The 27,067-nt window shown below is 39.8% G+C and overlaps 1 protein-coding gene across 4 annotated transcripts in view; it reads left to right on the top strand.

Annotated features, from left to right (window-relative positions):
• Window positions 1-272: 272 nt before the first annotated feature.
• Window positions 273-27,067, top strand: part of LOC122089469 (gamma-secretase subunit APH1-like) — a 51,198-nt gene continuing 24,403 nt past the window's right edge. Inside the window, exons 1-4 of one of the 4 annotated variants that reach the window (XM_042659224.1) lie at window positions 273-580; window positions 1,067-1,222; window positions 11,906-11,991; window positions 12,515-12,640. In XM_042659224.1, the coding sequence (XP_042515158.1) occupies window positions 468-580; window positions 1,067-1,222; window positions 11,906-11,991; window positions 12,515-12,640 (481 nt within the window). In that variant the 5' untranslated portion in view covers window positions 273-467. The remainder of the gene's footprint in view (window positions 581-1,066; window positions 1,223-11,905; window positions 11,992-12,514; window positions 12,641-27,067) is intronic. The other 3 variants (XM_042659225.1, XM_042659226.1, XM_042659223.1) reach the window with 3 other exon arrangements.

A 27,067-nucleotide genomic window follows, 5' to 3' on the forward strand; every position in this document is an offset into this window, starting at 1 on the left:
CCAAATGTAGCCAAAACCATTTTTGTGAATAAAAATAAAAAAGAAAAATGATACCAAAGAGGGCCTTAGACTACTCGGCTATAAATGGGTTGTAAAACAGACCATAAAAGAGTCGACCAAGTTATAAAACTAAAACGGTCGGTCCTGGTCGGGCTCCAATCAAGTAACAACCAGGCATTGTGAACTCCCAGATAGTAATCGGTTCAGGTCCGGCAGCAGACCATTTACAAATTGGTTGGTTCCGGTGCAAACCAGCTTTTGATACCCCTAATTGGAGAAGTTGCCAATGTCATCTTTGACTCGCGGCAAGTAGCCTCACTCAGTGCCAAACCGATCCGGATTCCGGGGGATAGAGAGAGAGAGAGAGAGAGAGGGTGAGAGTTTCAACCTGTTGGCCGTTGCAGACTTCTGTATACGCGAGTGAGTTGAAACCACATCAACTCCCCCCCCCCCCCCCAAAGGGCACCATGACAGTAGCAGCAGGCATAGGTTATGCGTTGCTAGCCCTTGGACCTTCTCTCTCGCTGTTCGTCGTTGTAATCGCCAAGAAACCTTTCTTGATTCTCACTGTCCTGTCAAGGTATACTCAGACATTCTTGCTTTCCTTGATTCGAATCTCATTTAATCCTTCTGGTAATTTTGCTCATAATATCACAGACACAGTTTTAGTAATCAAAGAATTTGATGGCAAAATAATTTTGTTCATAATATCAACGACACTGTTTCAGTAATCATAGAAAATTACTCAGGTAAGGATGCAATGTGTTGTGAATGTCTTTTAATTCTCTTGGTTTCTTATGTTCTTTCTTGTGGCTCTGAAATATGGCTAACCCTTGAAGAAATGATTGAAAATGGGCTTTATTTAGGCATTACACTATTGTAATTTTCTAGCTTTTCCAATGGGAGGGGGGTTGTTTCTTATTTTCTTGATGTTTATACTATACAGAACATGATCATATCACTGACCTTTGCTCTCTGGAAGATATTTTTTTATAATGATTTCTCTGTTTTTTACTCATAAATTTGTTCTTGAACTCTAATAGTTTGGCCTAATTACTGGATGCAGTACATTGTTATGGTTAGTGAGCTTGATTGTTCTTTCGGGAGTGTGGAGGGCATTTCTTCCCCTGAAATCGACAACCTGGTGGCCATATGGAATTCTTATCATCACATCCGTTGGTTTTCAGGAAGGTCTTAGGATTTTATTCTGGAAGGTTTACAAGTAGGTTGATGTCCTTATAACATAATTTGGTATCTTTTTCTTTTGTTTTACCTTTGCATATTAATACCAGTTTGAACCATGAGTTGAAGTTTTTATGGAATTATGCAAATCCTTGATAGGTTCTGTACCCTTCTGCTGTGATTCAGTTCTATCTATCTATAGTAAAAACTCGAATCAATCCACAAATCATCGAGACATTTAAAATAAAATTTTTCTAGATCCATTTGTTTTGACTGAAATTATATTGAACTTGAAACATTCCTTTGCATGATGGTTGCTATACCACATTTTGCTAGCAATGAAAGATCTCTAGAGTGTCTTGATTTTGGATTTTATAGTCTTGTTGCCAGTTTCATCATTGTTAATGAATATCCACTAGGTTCTTAAGTAAATGCGTAAGATCTCGTTCAGATTTTATCATTTTAAGGGTGGACTAACCCTTGGATAATACAAATGGTGTTAATTTTGTGGCATGCTTATATAAATTATCCTTAAACAGTTGGCCTACATCTGTTTGAAATTTGATTCATTTGATTGCTGATCTTTCTAATTTTTTGTTGGTATACAATAGAAGTCTGAAAATTTACTGTTGCTATGTTGTCATATGTGCATTAAGTGACTTCTGTTCTCATCCATAATGATATGTTTGGGACCACTGAAAAAAAAGAGGGTCCGCCTGGGTCAAGTTAGGTCTTGTTTGTAATATTTGACCTGTGTTTTCTGTTTTTATCATTAAATATATCTAATTGTTTGAACTTTGAACTGAAAAAGGACAATGAGAAGTCGATCTGTCCATTAATGCATGGTTTTTTTTACCTCTTTTCATCTCATTTTGAATTCCCAAGCTCCCTTGAACTTTCATTTATGCTCCATCGCTGGAAGTTCAGGGAAGGGAAGGAAGGGAAATGAAATGAAAACAAAGCTAAAATTGAAACTTTTCTAATCATTGCCAATGATGATTGTTTAACTAACCCAAAAACATTCCAATCTAGTAATTAGATTTTATTTTACTTTGCAACCATATTCTGGGAAGGGAAATGAAATGAAAACAAAGCTAAAATTGAAACTTTTCTAATCGTTGCCAATGATGATTGTTTAACTAACCCAAAAACATTCCAATCTAGTAATTAGATTTTATTTTACTTTGCAACCATATTCCTTGTATTTGAATGAGGATAGTAAATATTCCATGTGAATAGTTTAGTTACTATATTTGCTAGGATGTTTAGTTACACAATCATGATAGAAAGTTTTCATTTTCTCTTTTAAATTACTTTCACTTCCCCTCATTTCCCTTTACATGCAATCAGATGAAACATTGGAGAACATTTTGTCTCTCTTAAGATTGTGTCCAAACAACCAATGCTATCTTTGTTTTTTTTTCCCGGTAAAATCAATGCCATCTTTAGCCATACCATCTGCACTGTCATTAACTGATCTTGGTGCAAAACAACATGTTCACAAAGCAGGCCGCATTGTTAATTTATTTTCTTATAAGATAGAATCTCCGTGCTACTTTCTTTTCCTGGATTCCTGCTAATGCCATTACAATAGTCTCCCTTGAAGGCCTTAGTAGTCCATGGTCCTTGAGGGAGTTCTAAGACTTAAGCTTTGTGAGAATTACAATGGCTTAAAGTACTCATATTGGAAGGTCATAATTAGTTTCTTCATTAAGTCTTTATCTGGAATGAAGTATGATGGTCCCAAGTTGACGCTGAGATGGGAGGGGTGAATCAGTGTCTTCTAAAAAGTCAAACCCTTGATCCAATTTGCGTTTCTTGACACAAAGACGATGAGACAACCTGTAGTAGTGATTGGTTGGTGCTGACCAATTTTACCAATCATACTGGCCTAAATGAGGTAACTTACCAACATCCATCAACCGAAAGCATCACACAAGCACTTCAGATAAGGAAAAAAATGGGGTAAGAGGAAAAACTGGCGGTACCTGTCAACCTGTGGCAGATTAGTTGTGCTCCAACAACTCATTCTTTTAGCAATCAAGGCCATGGAGAAGGATAGGTCCTCCTGGGAGATTCCAGCAAGCCTAGCCTCGCTTGTAACCGAGGCCTGATGAGAGAGAAAAGAGATGGACAAGGGGCTGTGGAGGTAACCTTGATCTTTTTTTTTCCCCCTTCTTTTCTTCTTCAATTGATCTTCACAGCCCCCAATTTGTTTCCAATAAGTCTTCTAGTTGATGAGAGAACTCCACTAGGTCTCCTAGTTGCATCTTCTTACATGGTACATCCTCTATTGGACCCCTTTACTCTTATGGGATTCGGAGAGAGGCATAAAGAATGAGATTGAGCTGCTTGAAAGCGAGCAAGGATCAAGGTAAGAGAGTACTAAAGAGAAGAAAAGTAAGAGGAAGAGAAAATAAGATGAGAAAGAGAGAGAGGTGCAATTGTATGGGGAGAGTTGTGATGTCTCTCTCCTATATTGATTCAACTCATGAGATTTTGGGTTGGTTTACTCTCTTTCAAATAGTAGACTTTTCAACCATTTTTGCTTGTGTTTGTGCCCCCGTAAATTCTTTTATTTCTTGCAAAATGAGATTGAATGCCATAACTCTTATTTATATTTTACTTTTTATTGGTGCTGCTGGCAAATCTGCACAGATAGGATCGCGTACTTGGTCACCTGATGCTATGGATGGTCCCATACTTCTATTCATGAAGTTATTATGGTAACATCTGGCGTTTTGATAGCGAGGGTTTGCCTTTGGCAAAGATGGGGAACACCTGCTTGCTGACCTCTCTCTTCCTATGGATGACAAAACATTGCAGGGTGCTCCCTTTTACTCATTTATATCTATAGGGCTTATAAGAGTAGATTTGCGGCAGTCAAGGTCTCTATACAAGCAAGAAAATTGGCGCCCATGTACTTGTTCTAGTTTTAGGGCTCCTATTCTATCTAAATGGGATTCGACTAAAGGAAGGGCAACCGTTCAGAATGCGCAAGGCGTTCACTAACAAAACATATCAGAAATTACATACATCTCCCTAGGGAGGTCAAAGGTAAAATCATAAAAGCACAATATAAGGTAACTAACAAGATAATAACCCTGCCCGCTTCTTCTGCTCCTGCGACAATGTTGCTCGACCTGGCTCCCTTGGTAGATTCTCCCCTAAGGGGAGCCTCTCCTTTATCCTCAGCTACCCCTGTCGTTGCCTCGTCTGCACTGGTCCATTCGATATTGCAGCATGATTTTATGGTTGTGTAGGCCTCCCCTGCTCCCCCTGCCATGGACAGCAATGCCGCCTCTACAGCTCGTCACTCCCCTCCTGCTCTTCCAGCAGTAGGCCTTAGAGTTGCTTGCAGAGATAAAGATAAAGCCCCTATAAAGTCTTTGCCTCCCAAACCCAAGGCTGTCAGGACCAGCACGTCTGCCCATTCTTCCAAGATCCCTTCCAGCCAGTACAAGATCTAGGTTCAATCCAGCAATCCCCTCTCAAGGAATACCAACGGCGACATATGAACTTGACTGGTGCTGCTACCCTCAGCATTCTTCTTGCTCCCCAGTGCCTTTGATCCCAACCCCCTCCTTCCTTATGACTCTTTGGATTAATTGGAACTTCCAGGGCTTGAATTCCCTGGAAAACAAGCTGTAATGCGCTCAAGTATTCGTTCCTCTAATGCGGACATTTGCTGCCTCCTGGAAACTCATGTTTTGGAGCCCAACACTTCCCGTATTACAGCTTCCATTGCCCCTTCTTGGTCCTTCCTCTCCAATTATGCCCATTGTCCTAATGGTTGCATTTGGATCCTCTGGAATCCCCTTAAGTCTCAAATCTCCTCCATTTCTTCTTCCCAGTGCATTCATATCTCTATTTCTGATCCCTCTAGTTCAAATTTATGCTTCTTCTCCTTTGTCTATGCTTTGAATTGTGCTCAAGAGAGATCCTCCCTTTGGATTGACCTTCGCTCCTCCCCTTCCATAGGCACCCAGCCCTGGGGAAATGCTAGAGACTTCAGTAAGGTCAGATTCAGTCATGCAAAACAGGGAGGTGATCCGATTGACATTTCCTATGTAGGTCTCGTCAATGAATGCATTGATGACCTTAGCATGAATGATCTTAAATGGTTGGGGGCCAAGCTTACTTGGCACAATCGCCGCCAAGCCCCAAGTAGAGTTGCTTGCAAACTGGACCAAGCTTTGGTTAATGAATCCTGGCTCTCCTCTTTCCCTTCCTCCCATGCTAGTTTTGACCTCCCTGGCATTTCTGATCACAACCCAATTATGCTCTATGTCAGCCCCTTCATCTCCTTCGGGCCCACAACTTTCAAATTATTTGACATGTGGACTCTTCATCATGATTATCTTCCTATTTCTGAAGATGCTTAGGACATCCTTGTTCACGCTTTCTCTTCCCCTCTCATTGCCTTTGCCAGGAAGCTCCTCAATGTTAAAACTACTCTTAAATCTTGGAACATCTCCACCTTTGGTAATATCTCCTCCATAGTGTCATCTTGCAAATCTAGGCTTGAGGCCATTCAATTTAGGCTCCAGTTGGATCTCTACAATTCTTCCCTCGCTAAGGTAAAAAACTTGGCATCCTCTGAGCTATTTTCCGTCCTTGCCCAGAAATAATGTTTTCTTTGTAAAATTCTAGAATCAAATGGCTTAAGCTTGTTGAATCCAATTTGGCTTTCTTCTATGGATCCATGAAACCTTGAACAAATGCCAATTGCATTCCTTTGCTCACCTCTAGTGATGGCTCTATTCTTAGCTCTCCCGAGGAAATCAAATCTGAAGTTGTGTCCTTCTCTAACCTATGCCATCCCTCTTCTTCCCTGCCTCTTGATTCTATTCCTCCTAAGCTCCTCAATATCATCCTGATCTGTCTCTTATCTAACCTCCAATTCATCCTCTCTGACGATGAAATCCTAGCTTCCATCCTTTCCACAAAGCCAATAAAGCCCCTGGTCCTGATGGCTTTGGCATGATTTCTTCTCTTCTTACCGGACATCATTAGATCCGATCTCATCAATACCATCTGTAGTTTCTTTATTAACCCCTCCCAAATTGAAGGGATTAACCAAACTTTTCTTTGCCCCATTCCTAAATCTAATAGAGCCTCTTCCATGTATGACTTTAGGACCATCTCCCTTTGTAACTTTCGTTACAAATTTATTGTCAAAATTCTTGCCCACTGAATCCAATCGGTTGTGGACTCCCTGGTTAGTGCAAATCAATCTGCCTTCATTGGGAGGAACATCGTGGACCATAGTTGTCACGGCGTCAAGGCGAACCAAGGCGGTGGAGGGTTGTCTAAGCGCTTAGGTGAGAAGGCGCCCGCCTTAAGGCGAACTAGGCGACCAAGTGTTATTTTTTTATTTTTCCTATTTTCTATCATTATTTAGTAAGTTGTATATACCTTGTATCATAAAAAATCAAGATTAAACAACATCAACTCATTAAAAATCAACATTTAGCCATATTAAATCATAAAAAATTAACATTAAGTCATATCAAGTTTAAAAAAAATCAAAATTTAGAGAAATGCTCTTGTTCTATAATAAGTTTGACTGGTCATGATTTTATTTTTACATGAGAATTTTTTGTATTAGTTATAATATAAAACCAACTTTTAAGCAAGTATAAGATTACTTAAATCTGAGTTGTAATGACAAAGTTATGCTCCGGTCAAACTTATTTTTAAGTGTGCGAATACTGTTAAAATCAGCTGAATGAAAATAATTTTATGGATATCAAAACAAAAGATTATTTTACCGGACTTTTTGTTTTTAATAATGTTTTAGCATGATAGAATTTATAAAATTTTCATAATTGAGAAAAACCCCAGCATTTAAAAGTTGAAAATCGCCCCTATAACCAAAATCCAGTTTTTGTTCTTGGACTGGGGGTTGACTTTTTATCATTTTGGAATTTAATTTTTAAACTATTTTTATTGGATTCAAATAGGGGGTATTTGCTTATTTATGAATAATATCTTAAGTAAATGTCATTTACTTAAATGATATTTGGCATAAATAAGTGTAAAGACATAAGGCGGCATGCAATGCAATAAGGCGACTATTGCCTAGGCCCCAGGCAAACTGCCTGGACGCCTAGTCGTCGCCTAGGCGACGCTTCGGCGATGCCTTGACAACCATGTCGTAGACAACATCATCTTGTGTCATGAAATTGTTAGGGGTTTTGATAGAGAATCCCACTCCGCTACATTGCTTAAAATTGACACTTACAAAGTTTTCGACTCCATCAAATGAGATTTCATCTCCAGAGTCTTGCTTCAGATGTCCTTCCCCTCGTCTTTTGTGTTCTGTGGGCTTCCGTCAAGGCTGCCCCATCTCCCCTTTTCTCTTCTCCCTTTCACTTGAGGTTCTTTCCAAATCTATCCAATCTTCGACTGACCTACATCTCATCTCTCCCATCCCTATATGCAAGTCCCATTTGGTCACTCATCTTGCCTTTGCTAATGATCTCATGATCTTCTATAAAGCCGGTCGTGGCTCCGTTTCTTCCGTTATGTCCTCTCTCCACCTCTTTGAAAATCTGTGGTCTTCGCATAAACCTGCTTAAATCTTACCTCTTCCTCTTTGGCGTCTCTGATTCTTTTAAAGCCAATCTCTTGCAGCTGACTGGCTTCTCTCTTGGCCACCTTCCTGTCAAATATTTAGGGTTGCCTCTCATCACTGCTAGGTTCACTGTTCACTATTGCACCCATATGCTCGACCTCATGAAAAAAAGCTGCTGCTCTGGAAAGGGAAGCTCCTCTCCTATGCTGGTCGTCTTGAGCTTGCTAGATCGGTGATTTAATATATATATCTTTACTGGTATGGCATTTTCGCCCTCCCTAGCACCATCATCAAGGCCCATCGAGTCCCTCCTATGTTCCTTCCTCTGAAAAGGAGGTTGATCGCTGTCGTGAACGAATCAAAAGAAACCCCAACTAAACTATGAGATAGTGGTAAGAAAGGGGTCGAACCCACAGAGAACTAGAAGGCTAAATCTACTAAGATTTGAGGTGAATTTTGTTTTGAAAATCAATTTTATAAAATTCAGAATTCAAATTAAACTAAGTAAGACAATTAACAAGAACAAGAATTAAAGAGAAAAAGCTATCCTTAGGTCTTGAATCCGTTTTGGTATTATTATCAATTTTTGGTTCATACTTCGGTTCGCTGAAACTACAAGTTCCAATGCAACCACATAAACACAATCTCTGGCTACTCGAAGCATAACCTATCCTGTCAAGCACTATCGTCTATCGCTTCCGCTTAGCATGCTTAATTTGATTAGTTAAAGGCTATCATTAGTGTATGCCAAAAATCAAAAATAAAATACCATTGCTTGAATAGAATAATTGAATCAGAAAGACAAATATTCTGAACTAATTTATCTATTAAAAATATCCACAATGGGAAGGGGTCTTTAACATTAAACAATCGAGTATGAATTTCAACCAGAAATTAAATAACAATAAATCAAAACTTCATCTAAACCTAAAGATAGAAAGGAGACTTATCCGCTCATGGTACTAATGAATGAAGGGCAACAATGATGATGGTGATGATGAAACCTTGGTGCAATAGCAATCCTCTCCGTGCAATGCTGTCTTTGAAAATCGGTCCCAAAGAAGGTGTGATCCCAAAATAAAGGAGAATTATGAGAACCAGGAAAACCAGCCGGGGATGATGGGTGTGAAGGGTTGATATGGGCAGCCCTAATTCCTAGAGAATAATGAGTGTGTAGAGTGTTTCTAAAGAGAAGGACCAAGAGGTATTTATGGGTGAGAGAGAGAGAGGTGCATGTGTGATGGGAGTTAGAATTGGATTAGGAAAGAAAAATGAGGGAGAGAAAGTGCGTGGATGATGGAGGGAACCGTGGTAGATAGGGGAATTAGGGGGAGAGAGAGAGAGAGAGAGAGAGAGCTAGCTTAGGACAAAGGGGAGAGAGAGAAACGTGGGAAGTGAGAACCGTAGGTAGATAGGGGAATTAGGGGAGAGAGAGAGAGAGAGAGAGAGAGAGAGAACGTGGGAAGTGAGTAAAAGAGGGAGAAAAGATAGGGGATTTTCAGGACAACAATGAATCCTATTCTAATTAGGACAAGGAGAGAGAAAATAGGAGAGGAAAGAGGAGATAGGCATATGAAATAGGGAGAGAAGGAGAACCGTGGGGTTTTCTCTCTCCTCAATTTTATTTTTTTATATATTTTTTATACTCTGTTTCTCTTAGAAATTCCAATTCTACCCTTGATCCTTTGCCCTTGCTTCTAGACTGAACCATTTCCATCCATTTAGCATCAAACCTGTGCACATCTCTTGAAAACCATACAATCAATGATCATCCAAATATGTGGTCAAATTAATCATGAAAACCTAATTAAAACTAACAATTGAATATTAATTTCATTAATAATTATGACCCGATCAGAGGTGAGGTCTCCAAATTCCTTCATCCTATCAGTTGGGGATCAGTGTGCCTACCTAAATCTGAAGGTGGCCTCAGCCTTAGGAGAATCAAAGAAGTTAACACTGCATGAATTCTCAAACTCATCTGGAGGATTGCTTCCAAGCAGGAAAACATTTGTGTCTCATGGGTTTACTCCACCCTCAAGTCTGACTCTCTCTGGACTGCTTCCCAATCCATTGTTGCCTCTTGGATCTGGTGCAATATTCTCAGCACCAGACCTAAAGCCCTCAAGGCCTTCCATTACTGTATTGGGAACGACTCCTCTACCTCCCTCTGGGTCGACCCTGGGCACCCTTATGGAGTTCCCCTTTCTGTTGTCAACCCTAGATCTATATACTCCTCTGGCTTGACCCAGTCTGCCACGGTCAATTTCATCCTTCGTGATGGTATTTAGTCCCCTCTTATGTCTCCCCCCTCTCGCGGACATTTTCTCAACCCTTCCTCCCATTCGCCTAGGACACTGAGATAGACATGATTGTATTTCATGGAGGCATTCTTCCTCTGGCTTATTTAGTTCAACGTCTACTTGGGATTTTATTTGCTTTATAAGTGTCCTCTAGCCCCCTAATGTAGCATCATTTGGTTCAAAGGCCACATTCCTTGCTACGGCTTCACTGTTTGGTGCACAATCTCTAATTGCCTTCCTACTTAAGTCTTTCCTAATCTTCTGGCACATTCAGGTCCCCTTCTTCTGTTGTCTTTGCTGGAATGGTACTGAAGATGTGGAGCATCTTTTTTTCTTCCGCCCTTTCTCCTCCATTGTTTGGAAGAAGGTTCATAGTCGTTGTTGACCATCAAGAAGAAGAGTACTCCCTCTTAATAGAGAATGGATCTAGGTTGACATAACTTATGTTGGTTCTTCCATTTGTGACACTATTGGAAAGGTTGCCTTCTACGCCACCATCAACCATGATTGGATGGAAAGGAATTTGTGTAGATTGACTTCCAACTCTTGTTCGTTTGATAAGATTTGGAATGCCATCTATTTTGATGTCTACTCCAAGATAGCATCTCTGTGCTTCCGGCCTGATAGAAATACCCCAAGGAATAGACTCATTGTTTTATCCTGGGCTCTCGCCTCTACCACTCTCTCCCCTTCGCCCCCCCCCTTAGTTCCCCTTTGCCTTTTTGGTTTGTTTTCTTAGTGCTTAGTTCTATCCCCGTCCCTCCCACTGTTTGTCGGGCTTGTTCCTTATAGGCTTGTTCTCCCCCCATCATTTTCATCCCTTTGTATATTCTTTCTTTTCTTGGTAATGAATTTATTTATTCATCCAAAAAAAAAAGAACAAGATAATAGCCCAGTACCCAAAGGTACCCTCATTACATAAACGAGATTAATGCCTAAAGCAACTGCATCACTATACCACTTCCCTTTGATATCTCAGGGGTGACAACTGTAGCAAGTAAGAGCCTCATGAAATTGGCACATTGATTTTTTCAAGATGACAATTCCCCCACTTCCTTTCCTGCTAGTGCCTGGGAAAATAATACACAGCATTGATTTCTTGAAATTGACGCTGCCTTAATAGAACCCTTTCTCTGTTAGGGAACTGAACTAAATAAATTAAAGGGTAACATCCAATTAATTTCCAAATGAATTGAGATGATTTAGAGATTCTATCTTTCCAGGAGATCATGCAAATGTAAGGAGGAATGCTGTTTATGATGGGGGACAATCCACTGACCCTTTTCCCCACAGGAGTCAAAAAGTAAAAAAATATTGTCGAAGCCCTAAGTTCTCCATTTTTATTAGAGCTTAGACAACTAAGATAAATATGTGTCTGGTACATGGATATCCTCTTTAGTCTTTCCACCTTCCCACAATCTAACAAAATATTAATTCCGTTTAGATGCTTTAGCATTTTAGATTTTGCTGAAACTTGTGAAGACTTTTGGATCCAGGTTCCACCCTTCTGTTTTGTGCAGCTAAAGCTTCCATTCTTTCAGTGAAAAAAAAATGTTACTTTCAAAACATATGATGAAGAGCCACTGATTTATCGCACAAAAAGCCAATTCTAGAACTTCTGCTTTTGTTTTCTAGGATATGTTTCATAGAGTTAAAAGATGAAACTTCAGTGTCTGATAGCTGTTTTTATTGGAGTTGTTCTCTTACAACTATTATCACTAAAGTTATCTATCACCTTTCTCTTTTCTGTTTATATTTATGAAAACTTTGTATTTTAGATATAAAATTTTTTTTTGGGTCTTCTTGACATATCTTCTGGTGGACTTTTTTTTTCCCTTAGGAGGTTGGAAGATATCTTGGATGCTTTTGCTGATAGAATTTCAAAACCTCGCCTTTATTTGATGGATAAGATGCAAATTGCCCTTGGTAAGCTTACAAGATATTTGTGGTTCCTCTGTCTAACCAAAATATTTTTACTGCAAACCCTTGAGCTTGTACCGTACTTAGGAAACATGTGTAGTTGGAAGCCATCATGTTTTGATGTTTGAGATCCTTTATGTAAGAAAAATGACCATTTGGATGATCCTACATACAAAAGACTGTAGTTCATAATTCAACAATTCAGGTTTATTTGAAGTTAGAAAGGGGGATGTGTCCTGACCTAAATTTCCTCTTTAACATATGTTTAACAGTTTTTGAGTAATTTTTGTGTATCTTTTGTCTCAATATCATTTCCTAAATAATGTAACTCATTGGATGATTCAACCATTCAGGTTTATTTGGACTGATTGGATATGGGGATGTCTCCTGACCTTAAATTTCCTCTAATGGCACCTGATCTTATGTCCTCTTTAATATATGTTTAAGGGTTCCTGAATTTTTTGATTTTGTTTTTGTATGTCATTGCTGATTTGATCTACTTGCTTCATTTCAAATTGATGATGCACAGCTGGAGGTCTGGGTCATGGTGTGGCCCATGCTGTCTTTTTCTGTCTTAGCCTCTTAACGCCTGCTTTTGGTCCAGCAACCTTTTATGCTGATCGGTGCTCAAAAATACCTTTCTTCCTTGTTTCTGGTGAGTCATATATTTCTTATTTTTTCCCTGAGTGACATTCATATTTTTTAATTTGTACCTAGCTAAACATTATCTATAGGGGATTAAGCATGTATAGATTTATATATAACAAAAGAAGCCAGAAAAAAACATAGCTATTTGCCCAGAACATCAGAATCATCATTGTTCCTCAACTATTTGGGCTTGGTTTGGTATTTTCCATAAGGCCATACCTTTCGGTTTATCTAAATGTTTAGAAATAAAAGAATTCTTAGAGTCCTTAAGTTCTTATGATAATTAAACAATTCAAAAACATATTAGTGAAACAAAAATTTTGAAATGAGTTCGAAGCTCATACAAAAAGTGAGCTGCTGGTAACTTTGTACGAGGCACCTCAAAATTTTCAAATCAATGGAATAGATTTTTCATGTTGTCAATGATAAAAGATGAAGACCTATGTTGCATTTGGTTCCATATGTCGTATAGGCAAGGTTTTCCCTTCATGTCCCTTCACTGCAAGCTTTCTCCTTAATTGGCAATTACCAAAATAGATACTACCCAAAAAATAGTAACACAGATGTAATTACTAAAAATAGAAACCAATTTTGAAACTCCTGATGTGGATCCGGGTTCCAAAACCGGAATCGATTTGAGACAACTTGTCAAAAGAGAATCAAATCCTTTTGAAGTGGGGAGGGACTTGGCTAGGCTACATGGTGTCTCATCACCCCTCCCTTCCTAAGTCCTCCCTGTGGGCTGGCCGGGGGCCTCCTCCCCCTACCAGAAACCCCAAGCACTTCCCCCCCCCCCCTTGCTTCTTCTCCTCCTACTGCTGCAATCCCCCTTTGGTTGTTCCCTAGAGTTCCCACTTCAAACATTTCATCTCCCCTCTTGCTAGAGGTCTTCCCCTCATGCTGGGGGGGGGGGTTCCCTTGTCGCAATCTATTCAAAAGGTTTGTTAGACTCAGAGGCTTCCCGCTGGAACAACTCTCTTATTGGCCACTTCTTGGGAAAATTCCCACCCTTCCATCTTGTTAAGCTTTCCCTCCAACAATGGAGAGCAGTCGGTACTGTAGACACTTACCTCTTGGATCATGTCTTCTTCATGTTCAAGTTCTCTGAGGAATAGGACAGGTTGAGATGCTTGGAAGGGGGTCCCTGGCTAGTGGGGCGCCTGCGAATCTTCCTTCGGCCTTGGCATCGCCATATGCTTCTCAGCCGAGTTGACTACTCCACCATTCCTAGTTGGGTCACTCTTCCTGGGCTTCCTTTGGACTTTTGGTACTCGGATGGATTAAGTGTTGTTGGCTCGGTCTTAGGCACCCCTCTCTACTCCGACGTTCGAACCAACCGGAAAGATCACCTTATCTCTGCCAGGATTTGTGTTGAGGTAGCTGCCTCTGATGCTCTTCCCTCCTCCATCTCCATTCAAGACGTTGATGGCTTCTCCTTCCGGTTGCCTATTTATTACAATTGGAGACCTCCCCAGTGTCTATCTTGCAATGTTTTTGGCCATGACTTGAGTTCCTGCTCTATGAAGCCTGCTCATTCTGAATCCCAGGGTGATTTGCATGTTGAACCAATAGGACCCATTTATCGAAGGGACATATCCCTAATGACTGAAAATGGATGCAGACCCCCTTTCCGGCTTCCGGCGAGAGGCAGAGGGAGAGTCCGAAGAAGAAATTATCCATGGCCTCACGCTACAAATGATGGTGGAAATCTCTTTGTACTTGACTAGCCTTTACTTGCTGGGAAAAACAGGTTTTCCATCCTGAAAAGACTCTGCTGATAGCATCAAGGTACCTCCTCTGCTTGCCCGCTTTGGCGATGTGGGTGTTTTGGGTTCTCCTTTTGCTGACCTAGCTTCTGAAGGGGTTGCAGACTGTTCTGATTCTTCTTCTACATCTGAAGAAGTCTCGTTGAATCACTAGCTCTACAACCAATGTTGACTCATCAGATTCTGATGATGACTAGTCTCTTCCTGGGTCTCAAGCCTCCTTGTCTCCTTCTCCGCAGAAGTCGGTTGAAATTGTTGCAAACCCTCTTATCACTTTTGAGGGCGCACATGTCCCTGTTAGCATCTCTCATCCCCCCTGACTTTTGGGCCACAACACTTGAGCCTTTCTGCCTAACTAAACCCATCTTTCCATCCACCCTCTCGGCCCCCTCCCCCACGACTTATCCATCTAGGCCTTCCAGCCCATCCCAGGTCCGTAACTCCTTTATTTCTTTTTCTCATGATCCATCTGTGTCGGACCTGGGCATGTGTTCCATCTTGACCTGCCAAGACCCTTCTTCTTCCCTGCCCGACATTGCCTCCAAGCCTGTTGTGGCAAATCGCAACATTGCAAAAGCCAGAAGGCACCTTGCCTCTTAAGTCTAAACCTCTGCAACCTGCTCAATGGCACTCGCAAACATCCTTATCTCCCACCTCGAGATCCTACCAGTGAAGAAGCAGGTCTCGGCTTGCCTCTGCGATTCTCGGCTCGTCCTCTATGGAGCAATTGTTGCCCTCTTCAAATCTTGCCTAATGTCTCAAGGCATAAGAATTTGGACCAGGTCTTAACTTGCCTCAAAAGCATGCAACAGTGCATCTACTCATAAAAGATAATGTAGGAATGGATTTGACAACCAAACCAGACCCAAGACTGCAGGATTTTATAAACCAGAGAACAACCAAGATTCACCCAAAAGGAGACAGCAGTAATAATCCAGAATTTAACCAGTAAACAGAATTTGAAACCAGAAAGAACAAACACAGAATTTTGGAATATCGACTAGCAGAAATTATACCAGTATGCAGAATCAATTAACAACAGAATTAAGACAGAAAATAGGTCACAATCATTCACACCAGATCACAGAAAGAGTATCGATCTGTCAGGACAGTAACACTGTGAATAAACCAACCCAGTAGCAGTTTTAGAATTAAATCAGGAACTGTTGAAGCACTAACAACCTTCAATATTCAAAAAACTTAATTCAGCAGTCCAGAAAATGCTATTCAGATCAGCAGAACCAGAATCCAGAAAATGGAAACTTCAGTTCACTAAAAGACGAAAATCTGGAGATTTCTAATATCTCATCAATGGCCAAGTAGAATCAGCCAATATTTGGGTCGATCCTCACTGGTATGGGGAGGAACCTTTGATCAAAAAACTGGACTAATCGGATACTCAGATCTGGTGATTCCAGCAGGGGTGGATGATCTGTTTTGCAGAATTTTCTGGGCAGCAGAGTGATAGATTACATACCTGGTTTTGCAGCCCTAATAAGTCTTGAAAGAGATATAAAAACTTAAGAGAATAATACTTGAAGTAGACCTCCTGGACTTCACGCCGTAAGGAGTCAATTGGATCAAACACCAATTCCTTCAGCCTTGATCAAACACAAGACAACTCTTCATGAAGAAGACAATAGCAACAACCATTATTTTTTTATCAAAATCATTCTAGGCTTTTAGGAGCCTCCTCTTCTTTATTTATAATGTTAATGGGGGGAGGGAATTACAAAATAGAAGGTTCATAAAAAATGAAACCAAATATTCTCCTAATACAATAGTTACTAAAAACTGAAATTAGAAACTAACTGAAATTAGAAACTAGTTGAAAAAGGAAACTAACTACTAATGACTTGATTCAATTAATAACTTGACTCCTAAGGAAACAAACATAACTCAAATCAAGCCCAACTGAAAAGGAAACTAATGAAAATGGAAACTAACTAGTAATCCCGTACTCAATCTTAGAGCCCCCCTTTTAGACCCATAAAAGTGGTCTGTTACACTCAAAACACATGGGATCAAAGGCCTAACTTGTATGGAACCCAACCTTGGGCTTATTCCTAATAAAACAAGCCTATTTTGGTAATTAACTTGCATCGAAAGAGCTTCGATCCTCCTTTTGTTGTTGGCTTAAATCCCATGCCAAAGAGTCTTTCCATTGCCCAGGTTACATTTATTATTGCTCCTAGTTGGTCCTTCTTGTCCAATCATTCTTCTCACCTAGATGGTCGTATTTGCTTTCTGCGGGAGAAATCTAACTCAATGTTTCCCTCTTGCCTTCCTCCACCCAGTTCCTTCTCTCTCCATTTCTGATATTGCTTGCAACTCCATCTTTTTACTCACTTCCACCAGACGGCTGACAAGGATGTTCTTTGGAATGATTTTAGGCATATTGCAAGCCAGATTGGTACTCGCCCTTGGGGGATTTGTGTGGACTTCAATGTGGTCAGGTTCAATCATGAGAAATAGGGAGGGGGTCCTCTAGACATTGCAAATGTCGAGGCTTTAAATTCCTACATTGATTATATTGTTGTTGACCTTAGATGGTCAGGAGTCATTCTCCTGGAATAACAAAAGATCAGGTGATGCTCGCAGTGCTTGCAAGTCAGATAGAGTCTTATTGAATGAAGCTTGGCTCATAGCCTTCCCTTCTTCCCATGCCTCCTTTGAACCCCTGACATTTTTTACCCTAGCCCCATTTCCCTCTTAGTCCAACCTTCTTCCCATGCCTCCTTTGAACCCCTGACATTTTTTACCCTAGCCCCATTTCCCTCCTAGTCCAACCTTACACCTCTTTTGGTCCTAAACCCTTCAATTTTTTTGACATGTGGATCTCCCATCCTGATTAGCCCTCCATTATTAAGGAAGCTTGGTTAAAGCCTATCCAAGCATTCTTCACCCCCAATGGCTTTGTCCAGAAAGCTCAGGAATGTTAAAGAAGCCCCCAAAATCTGGATTACTAACTCCTTCGGGAATATCTCTTTTCTAGTGATTGATTGTAGGAACAAGCTTACCTCCATCTAGATTCTGCTGTAGTCTGACCATCTTAATCTCTTTCTGGCTGTAGAAGAGAAAGTTAAGGCGGCTAACCTCTCTACTCTTCTTACCCAAGAAGAGAGTTTTTTGAGACAGAAAGCTAGGATCAAATTGGTTGGAACTTGGTGATTCAAACATGGCCTATTTCCACTGATTTGTGAAGGCTAGAAGCAACCTCAACTTTATTCTAATGTTGATTACCCTAGATGGAATCAGGTTTATAAAAGGGATAAAATAAATAGTGTTTCTGTTGACTACTTCAAGAACCTATTTAAGCTCGCCCCTTCTCCTACTTCCACCATCCGAGATGGTCTTATTAACAAATTCATCCTTGTCAAGCTGGCCAATCTGCTTATGGCTATCCCCACAAATGATGAAATTACAACTTCTATCCACTCTCACAAGGCAAGCAAAGCTCCCGGTCTAGATGGGTTCAGTATGGGAATTTTTTCATCCTTTTGGGATATCATCAAAGAGGATCTGATCAGGGTAGTCAAGAGCTTCTCTTCAACCCAAGTCATATCAAAGGGATTAGTCACACCTTCCTTTGCCTCATTCCTAAGGAAGAGGGAGCCGGTGCTATGAATGAATTCAGTCCCTATCTATTTATGCAACCTTCTGTACAAGTTCATAGCCAAGATCCTTGCCAACAGAATCAAGCTCATGGTTGACTCTTTTGTCATTAACAACCAATTGGTCTTCATCAGGGAGAAGTATAGGTGATATCATTCTCCTTTGCCATGAGATTGTTAGAGGTTTTGATAGAAAATCCTATTCTCTTGCAACTCTTATTAAGATTGACATCCACAAGGCATTTGATTCTCTGAGATGGGATTACATTGTCACGGTTCTTAACAGCATGAGATTTTCTCCAATTGTCTAATTGGATATATCACTGCATTGCTTCTCCTTGCTTCTCTGTCTTGGTAAATGGTAGCTGGGCTGGATATTTCTCATCTTCTGTGGTGATTAGGCAGGAATACCCTCTATCTCCCTACATCTTTTTCCTGGCCATGCAAGTCCTCTCTATAAGTTTGCAAGTGGCCATTGATCAACATCTTAAATCTGCCATCCCTAAGTGTAAGGATATCAAGCTTACTTACCTTGGTTTTGCAGATGACTTGATGTTCTCAAAGCTAATTCTTCTTCACTAGAAACCATTATGCTTTGTTTGAATCAATTTGCTACAATGTCTGGGCTCCGTATCAATCCTACGAAGTCTCTCATCTTCTTGGCTGGGATCTCTGACTCTTCCAAAGCTTCTCCGGTGAAGTATCTTGGGCTACCTCTTAGTGCTGTTAGGCTTTCAGCTCATCACTGTACTCCTATGCTTGACCTCATCAGAAAGTGCCTCCAACTCTGGAAAGGAAAGCTCTTATCGTTTGCTGGTTGGTTTGAGTTCATTAGATTTGTTCTTCAAGCTTCTTACATTTACTGGTCGGCTATCTATGGTTGCCGGAGTCCCATCATATCCAAGCTTGAGTCCATTTTTGCCTCTTTCCGTTGAAAAGGAAGTGAATGCTCCAAATTTTCTTCACTCTATTAGTTGGGCTTCTATTTTCTTTCTTAAAGAGGAAGGGGGTTTAGGATTGAGACGGATCAAGGATGTTAATTTGGCTAGTATCATTATGCTGGTTTGGACGATTGTCTCAAAGAAGAAGAGTATATGGGTTGAATGGGTCTAGTTGAACTTGCTTCCGTTTGATACTTTCTGGACAGTGAAAACTCCCTCAGATGCCTCATGGGTGTGGCATACGATTGTTGTTACCCGCCCCTCCATCTTTGCAGTCATTTCCTCTCAGATAGGTGATGGGGCCAATACTTATCTTTGGCTAGACCCTTGGCACCCCAAAAGAATTTTATATCATGCCATTAAGTGCCAGAAACATCTATGGCTTGGGTTTGTCCAAGTATGCCCTTGTGGCTGATATCTTATTAATGTAGGAGCTAGTTCCAGGTAAGAACCAACCATACAGTAGAATTGATAATCCAATAGCTGATAGAATCTCCAAGAAACTCATTGTCCAGAAATCCAGATTTGATGTTGTCACGGGAAACTAGTAACAAAAATTAATGATGAAAAATAAATAGAAAAAATAGAGAAGGGGAAGGGGGATAGGTTGGGTCGAGTATTTCACTCTCTCTCCTACAAGTTTTGCTTTTACAATTGCTCTTTCTTCTGCTTCCATCCCCAAAACATTTTTGAGGCTATGCTGGACCCTTAGTGGAAGCAAGCCATGTCTGAAGAAATGGTGGCACTTGAGAAGAACTATACTTTGAAACTGATTGATCTTCCTAAGGGAGAATTCTAGTTGGATGTTGGTGGGTCTGAACAATCAAGTACCAATCAGATGGTGCTATTGAGAGGTACAAGGCAAGATTGGTGGCTAAAGGGTACAATCAGGTGTATGAAATTGATTATTAGGAGACCTTTGCTCCTGTGGCTAAACATACTCAATAAGAATCCTTTTATTTGTGGCAGAAAACAAAGGCCCTTATATCAGTCGGATGTGAAGAATGCATTCCTTCATCGTGACTTAGACGAGGAAGTGTATATGTAGCCCCCGCCTGGCTTCAAGTTTTCAACAGCTAATGACAAGGTGTGTCTACTCAAAAAGGCATTATATGGTCTCAAGCAGTCATCGAAGGCTTGGTTTAAGAGGTTCAGGTAGGCCATTCTAAAGAATGGATATTCCCAGAGTCGAGCTGATCACACACATTCTTTATTCGGTGGGGGTAATGATACCATCACAACATTGATTGTTTATAATGATGATATTGTGGTGACTGGAGATAACAATGTTGAAATTGCTAGGCTGAAAGCATACCTGGCCAAACAATTTGAGATTAAAGATCTTAGACACTTGGAAGTATTTCTTGGGAATTGAAGTGTCAAGGTCTAAGAAGGGAATCAATAATATGCCAAAGAAAATTTGTGTTAGACCTTGTAATAGAAAAGAGAGAGAGAGAGAGAGAGAGAGAGAGAGAGAGAGAGAGTGATTGTGGAGCAAAGGGAGTCCTAATCAATGAGATTGGAGCCCCCTCGTTCATTTATTAAATATAATAGCTATTATACACATCCTACTGGGAATAAGAAAGAACAAAATAGGAAATCTTGCGACTTACGGTAGACTCCTTGCGATAGACTTTTAACACTCCCCCTCAAGTTGGAGTATAGATGTTAATCATGCCCAGCTTATTACAAATATAGTCCACTCTACCACTACCCAAAGACCTAGTAAAAACATCTGCAAGTTGTTCTCCTATGCGAACATGACTTGTAGGAATAACTCCTTGCTGTAGCTTTTCTGAACAAAGTGACAATCCACCTCAATATGTTTTGTCCTTTCATGGAATACTAAATTTGATGCAATATAGATCGCAACTTGGTTATCACATCATAATTACATAGAAGAAGTGCACTTAAACCCAAGTTTCGTCAACGGCTGCTTCACCCACATCAGCTCACAAATGACATGAGCCATGACACGATACTCAGACTCTGCGCTAAACCTAGCCACAACAACTTGCTTCTTGCTCTTCCAAGACACAAGATTACTACTAACAAATGTATATTACCTAGTAGTTGATAGCCTATAAACAGGAGATCCAACCAAATTATCATCACAAAAACCCTCAATACGGCCATGTCCATGATCAAAGTACAGCAAACCACGACCTGGAGCTTTCTTGAGATATCTCAGAATACGAATAATGGCATCCCAGTGTGACGTCTATGGAGACGAGAGAAACTGACTCACGGCACTGACATGGAAGACAATGTTAGGCCTAGTCACTGTCAAATAATTAAGCCTTGCCACCAATCTTTGATACTTGTTAGGATTATCTAACAAATGAGCTTCACATTCAGATCCATAGGAGTATCCAAAGGCTTGGACCTTAGCATTCCAGTCTCTGTCAGGAAATCCAAAACATATTTCCTTTGAGAGTGGGAAATACCTTTTCTTGACTGAGCAACCTCAATACCCAAGAAATACTTCAACCGTCCTAGATCCTTGGTCTGAAACTTCTGCTGTAGATGTGTTTTCAGACTTTGGATACCTTCAATATTGTCTCTGGTGAGATATACATAAACAACAAGAAATATCCTTCCTATGTGAGACTTCGATAGAACATTGAATGATCACTGTCACACCTGGACAACCCAACCTCACGAACCACATTAGTGAATCTGCCAAACCATGCTTGAGGAGACTGCTTCAAACCATACTAATGTAGACTAGGATAGGGGGTCTAATCAAGTCTCAACTGCAGGAACTTTTAATCAACAAACAACCATAACCAATCCCAACACTTCTATATAAAAATAAGATCATAATGGACATCAGGTCACACTAGATTAACACATTGATTTCAATAGTCAAAGGGGACTCCCAATAGAGTTAATAGATGATCACAACAGAAGCTATCCAAGGCTGGGATAAGTCTCAAATAAACCAACAATGTATTAAAGCATGGAAAGCTGCTGGAATCAGAAATAGAACAAAACTCTCATCGGTTACAGAGGTGAACTGAAGCTTTCACTAAAGACAAAATCTGGGAGATTTTTAATATCTCAACAACCAGTTGTCAGAAAAGGCTCAGACCATGATCGAGTTCCTCCTTGGGTGTGAGGAATCTCAGGTCAAAATATCAGCCAAAGTTGATGAATAAATAGGCCTGGATAGAATTCAGAAATCCCTTCACAAGGACCCTATCGCTGGACAAAATAGATGCAAAATAGATCTAAATACCTGGAGCAGCAGATCAGCAATATAACTCCTTGAATACCTTAGAAAAGATGAGAGAAATAGATAGAAGAGACCTCTTGGACTTCACGCCGCAAAGAGTCACGGGATCAAACACCAGTCCATCACTTTGATCACAAACAAAGCACACTCATAAGAGCAAACAACAACATAGCTTTTTTCATTCATAAAATCGTGGGCTATAGAGAGAGCCCTCCTTTATTTATAATAATGATGGGGTGATTACAAGAAATAGAAAGTACCTTTAGTTTCCAAAAACTGAAATAGGAAGCTAAATAAACACAAGACCCCTAGTTATTAAAATAAAAATAGAAACTAGGAAATAAGAAATTAGAAACTAACTAGGTACTGAAATTAGAAACTAAATAACCCCAACTAAAAAGGAAACTAATGAAAAGGAAACAAATCAGTGAATCCCGTATGCAACCTTAGAGCCCCTCTTTTAGGCCCATAAAAGTGGTCTATTCATAGTTGTCGCGGCGTCAAATCGATCCAAGGCGGTGGAGGGGTGGCTAATCCATTTGGCGATGAATCGCCCATTATGGCGTTGCCATGGCGGTCAAATTACCCATGTGCCATTTTTTATTTTTCCTATTTTCTTAAGTTATTTAGTATGCTACTTTTTTATGTCCCTTATTCTCTAAAGTTATTTAGCATGCTACAAGCCTACAATATATACCCTATAATATATAAAACCAACATTAAGCAACATCAAATCATCAAAAATCAACATAGCCCTATCAAAATCACCCTGCATTTTACAAAAAATCGACCGCCTAGTGAATCAGGTGTGACTTGGCGTCCATGGTGGTGCCATGGCAACGCCTATCAGCTAATGGCGACCGCCATTTGTGAGTCACGTAAATCGTAGCACTGCCATGAACTTTTTTTTCCGCCAGGATGCCAAATCGCCGCCTTGGCGACGCCATGACAACTATGGGTCTATTACACTCGAAACACATGGGATCAAAGGCCTAACATGTATGGAACCCAACCTTAGGCTTATTCCTAATAAAACAAGCATTTTTTTGGTGATTAATCTACATCAACTCTCCCCTTCTTGAAAAAATTCGTCCTCAAATTTTTCAGCGATGAGGGGGAAACAACATGTGAGTAGCAGCTTTGACCATCCCCAAACAAAATTTTGGTTGCTTGTAAACTTTCAGAATGTAGTCTTTAAGGCGTGGAGCTTTCTGTTCAAAGAACCATGAGGGCATAAGAAACTCTATATGCTCAACCTATGAATCGATACCAACTGTGAATGTCGTATGCATAGAGTCATCAATGATGGTAACTGATGCAGATTAATCACTAAAATATGTTTGTTTTATTAGGAATAAGTTGAGGGTTGGGTTCCATATATGTTGGGCCTTTGATCCCAGAGTGTAATAGACCACTTTTATGGGTCTAAAAAAAGGGGCTCTAAGATTGAGTACGAGATTACTAGTTAGTTTCTTTTTTTCATTAGTTTCCTTTTTAGTTGGGCTTTGATGGGGTGAGTTAGTTTCTAATTTCAGTACCTATTTAGTTTCTAATTTCAGTATTTCTTATTTTCTAGTTTCTATTTTTAATTTTAGTAACTAGAGAACTTGCTTTTATTAAGTTTCCTATTTTAGTTTTGGAAACTAAAGTGAGTTTCTATTATTTGTAAACCCCCTATAATTATTATAAATAAAGGAGAGGGCTCCCATTAAGCCTCCAACGATTTATGAAATTAAACAATGCTTTTGCATTTTGCTCTTTGAGTGTGCTTTGTGTTTGATCAAAGTGACGGAATCGGTGTTTGATCCAATTGACTCCTTGCGGCGTGAAGTCCAGGAGGTTTCTTCAAGCTTTTTTTTTTTTTCTTTTTTTCTTGGTTATCTACAAGGCTCATCAACCACGGTAAGAGATCTGAACTATTGTTCAATTCTGGCTCTGAAATTCTTATTCTCTCCTATCGCCCCTTTCTATTCTGAGATTTACAACCGTCTGATGGCTTTGTAAATTGGATCGAGTGTTGGTCTTGCCTTGAGGGAGACTCGATCTTAATCTAGGAGTAATCAGACGTGGGGATTGTTAGATATAGAAATTCTCCTATTCTGGCCAATTGGAATTTCTGCCCAGATCTGCCCAGAAATTTTGGATCGATTGTCCTGGAGTTTGTGCGTGGTTTTGGTCACTGTTTCCCTTTGATTCAGTCCCTGTTACTGGTGTGTTTACCCTTTGATTTTCTGATTGCTATTCAGCTGTTGAACTACTGAAATAACTGAAATTGATAGGGTTGATTTGTGCTTGATTAATTCTACCTTGTTGTTTTGCTGTTGAGTTATTCTATGGTTTTGGTTGTTCTTCTGATTAAAAGATCCTGAAGTTGAGACTTGGTTAGACTCCCTACCCTAGTCTACATTAGTAACATTCTCATTAGGGATTGGAGGAACAAGCTCTTCCTTTTCATCATGAATCCCAAAGACTTGTTGTGGAGTAATTTTACCCACTACCTCATCTTCCACGGCCTCAATTTTGGTGATCTATGTTCTCTTCAAAGTAGAATTCTTCAGTGGAATCTTCTATCTCTTGACCTTCTTCTGTCTTTGAAGTTTCAAAAACTATCTCTTCAATGTGAACCTTGACTTCAAGTTCTTTTGGTTTGAATAGAGGTATCATCACTTCACCTAGAGATGTTACAGGTGCTATTAACGATTCTGGGACACCAATATGTCGCTGCATTCTAGCGAATATTTGATTCGTTTGCACCATTTCTTGATGTAGTTGTATCACCATCTCTATTATGGAAGCTAGGGAGTTTTCAACTCAGTACTAGGGTCATTCTCTACCATGCTCTGATACCATTTAATGTCGACTAGGATAGGGGTCTAACCAAGTCTCAAACTGCAGGAACTTTTAATCAAAGAACAACCAATAACCGATATAGAACAACAATACAAACTGATCAGAAATGATGAAGAAATCAGTTCTGGAAATCAGGGCTGTCGAATCCAGAAGTGAAGGCTTCTGTGGTCAAAATATTAGCAGATATGAAGAAACATAACAGGTACTGATATGGAGTAAGAACAGGTCATAAATCATAAATAAACACCATAGGAAACCAAGGAAATCAGATACAGTCTATCGATTTCAAATCTAGGCAGAATAGGTCACTAGAAGACAAAATTTGGGAGATTTCTAGTAACTCTTGAACACCTGGATAGAAAAGGTTCCCCTTTGGGTTGAGTTCCCCCTTAGGTAGGGCCTAACTTCAATCCAAAATTCAGCAAAAAATGATGGCTGGTTAGGTCTGGGCAGGTAACAAAATCTGCAATTTTCTAAGCAGAACTGAGAAGGAAACTGAATTTAATACCTGTAAGAACTTGAGCAGATCAGTAACACTTTGTGTAGTTGAGAGAAGAAGAAGATAAGCTAAGGAAGAGGACCTCTTGGGCTTCACACCGCAAAGAGTCAATTGGATCAAACACCAATTCCATCAGCCTTGATCAAACACAAGACAACTCTTCATGAAGAAGACAATAGTAACAACCATTAATTTTTTTTTTTTGTTTTTTTTTTATTAAAATCATCTAAGCTTGAGGAGCCTCCTTTTCTTTATTTATAATGTTGATGGGGGAGGGAATTACAAAATAGAAGGTTCCTCAAAAAGGAAACTAAATATTCTCCTAATACAATAGTTACTAAAAACTGAAATTAGAAAATAGTTGAAGAAGGAAACTAACTACTAATGACTCAACTCAATTAATAACTTAGACTCCTAAGGAAACAAATATAACTCAAATCAAACCCAAACTAAAAAGGAAACTAATGAAAATGGAAACTAACTAGTAATCCCGTATGCATCCTTAGATCCTCTTTTTTAGACCCATAAAAGTGGTCTATTACACTTAAAACACATGGGATCAAAGGCTCAACATGTATGGAACCCAAACCCTAGGCTTATTCCTAATAAAACAAGCATTTTTTGGTGATTAATCTGCATCAGATACAAAGATTTCTTTCAACTTCCAAAACCTAGACAATGATCACGAATGAAACAAACACAACAAAAAACAAGAGGAGGAAGAATAAACAAAGGATCAGAAGGAAACAACAGAGAACAATGAATAACACCTTGTAACAACGAGGAAGGCATTAGATTAATAAGCGAACAAGCAGTTAAAACCACATTTGACCTAAACTATTTGGACACCTTCATCTTAATCAAAAGAGACATAGCAACCTCCATCAGATGCTTATTTTTTCTCTCAGCAACACCATTTTGTTGGGATGAGTCTGAGCAGGAAGATTGATGAAGCATACCACAACCAGCCATAAACTGAGAGAAAAGGCCAGGAAAATATTCCTTGGCATTCACTTCGTAAAACCTTGATACTTAAATTAAATTGGTTTTGAATTTCAGAACAACTTATAACGATTCTTCATTAAATAAATCTCGGTAACTCTGGAACAGTCATCAACAAACGTGACAAAATATCGAAAACCCAATTTGGAAGTAATGGGACACAAACTCCAGACATCCGAATAAACGAAAGAAAAAGGGTGTACAAACCGTTTATTGACTCTAGGGGGGATAGCTTACACGGTGAAGCTTCTTCCCAAATTGACATGACTCACAATCTAAACTGGAAATAGATCGAAAACGAGAATCAAGCTTCTGTAAACTATGTAGAGATGGATGACCTAGTCGACAATGGATCTGATGGGGGCTGAGAATACTTGAATATGCAATAGTAGAAGAATTGTCCTAAAAAAAAAAAAAAATTTAAGTCCCCTAACTTTGCGACCTCTACCAATTGTCTTCTTCAGCGTTGTAATATCATGAAACACACATGAATCGGGAGAAAAAGTTACGGAACAATTGTAAGC

Source organism: Macadamia integrifolia, chromosome 9 (genome assembly GCF_013358625.1).
Source record: "Macadamia integrifolia cultivar HAES 741 chromosome 9, SCU_Mint_v3, whole genome shotgun sequence".
Lineage (NCBI taxonomy): Eukaryota > Viridiplantae > Streptophyta > Magnoliopsida > Proteales > Proteaceae > Macadamia > Macadamia integrifolia.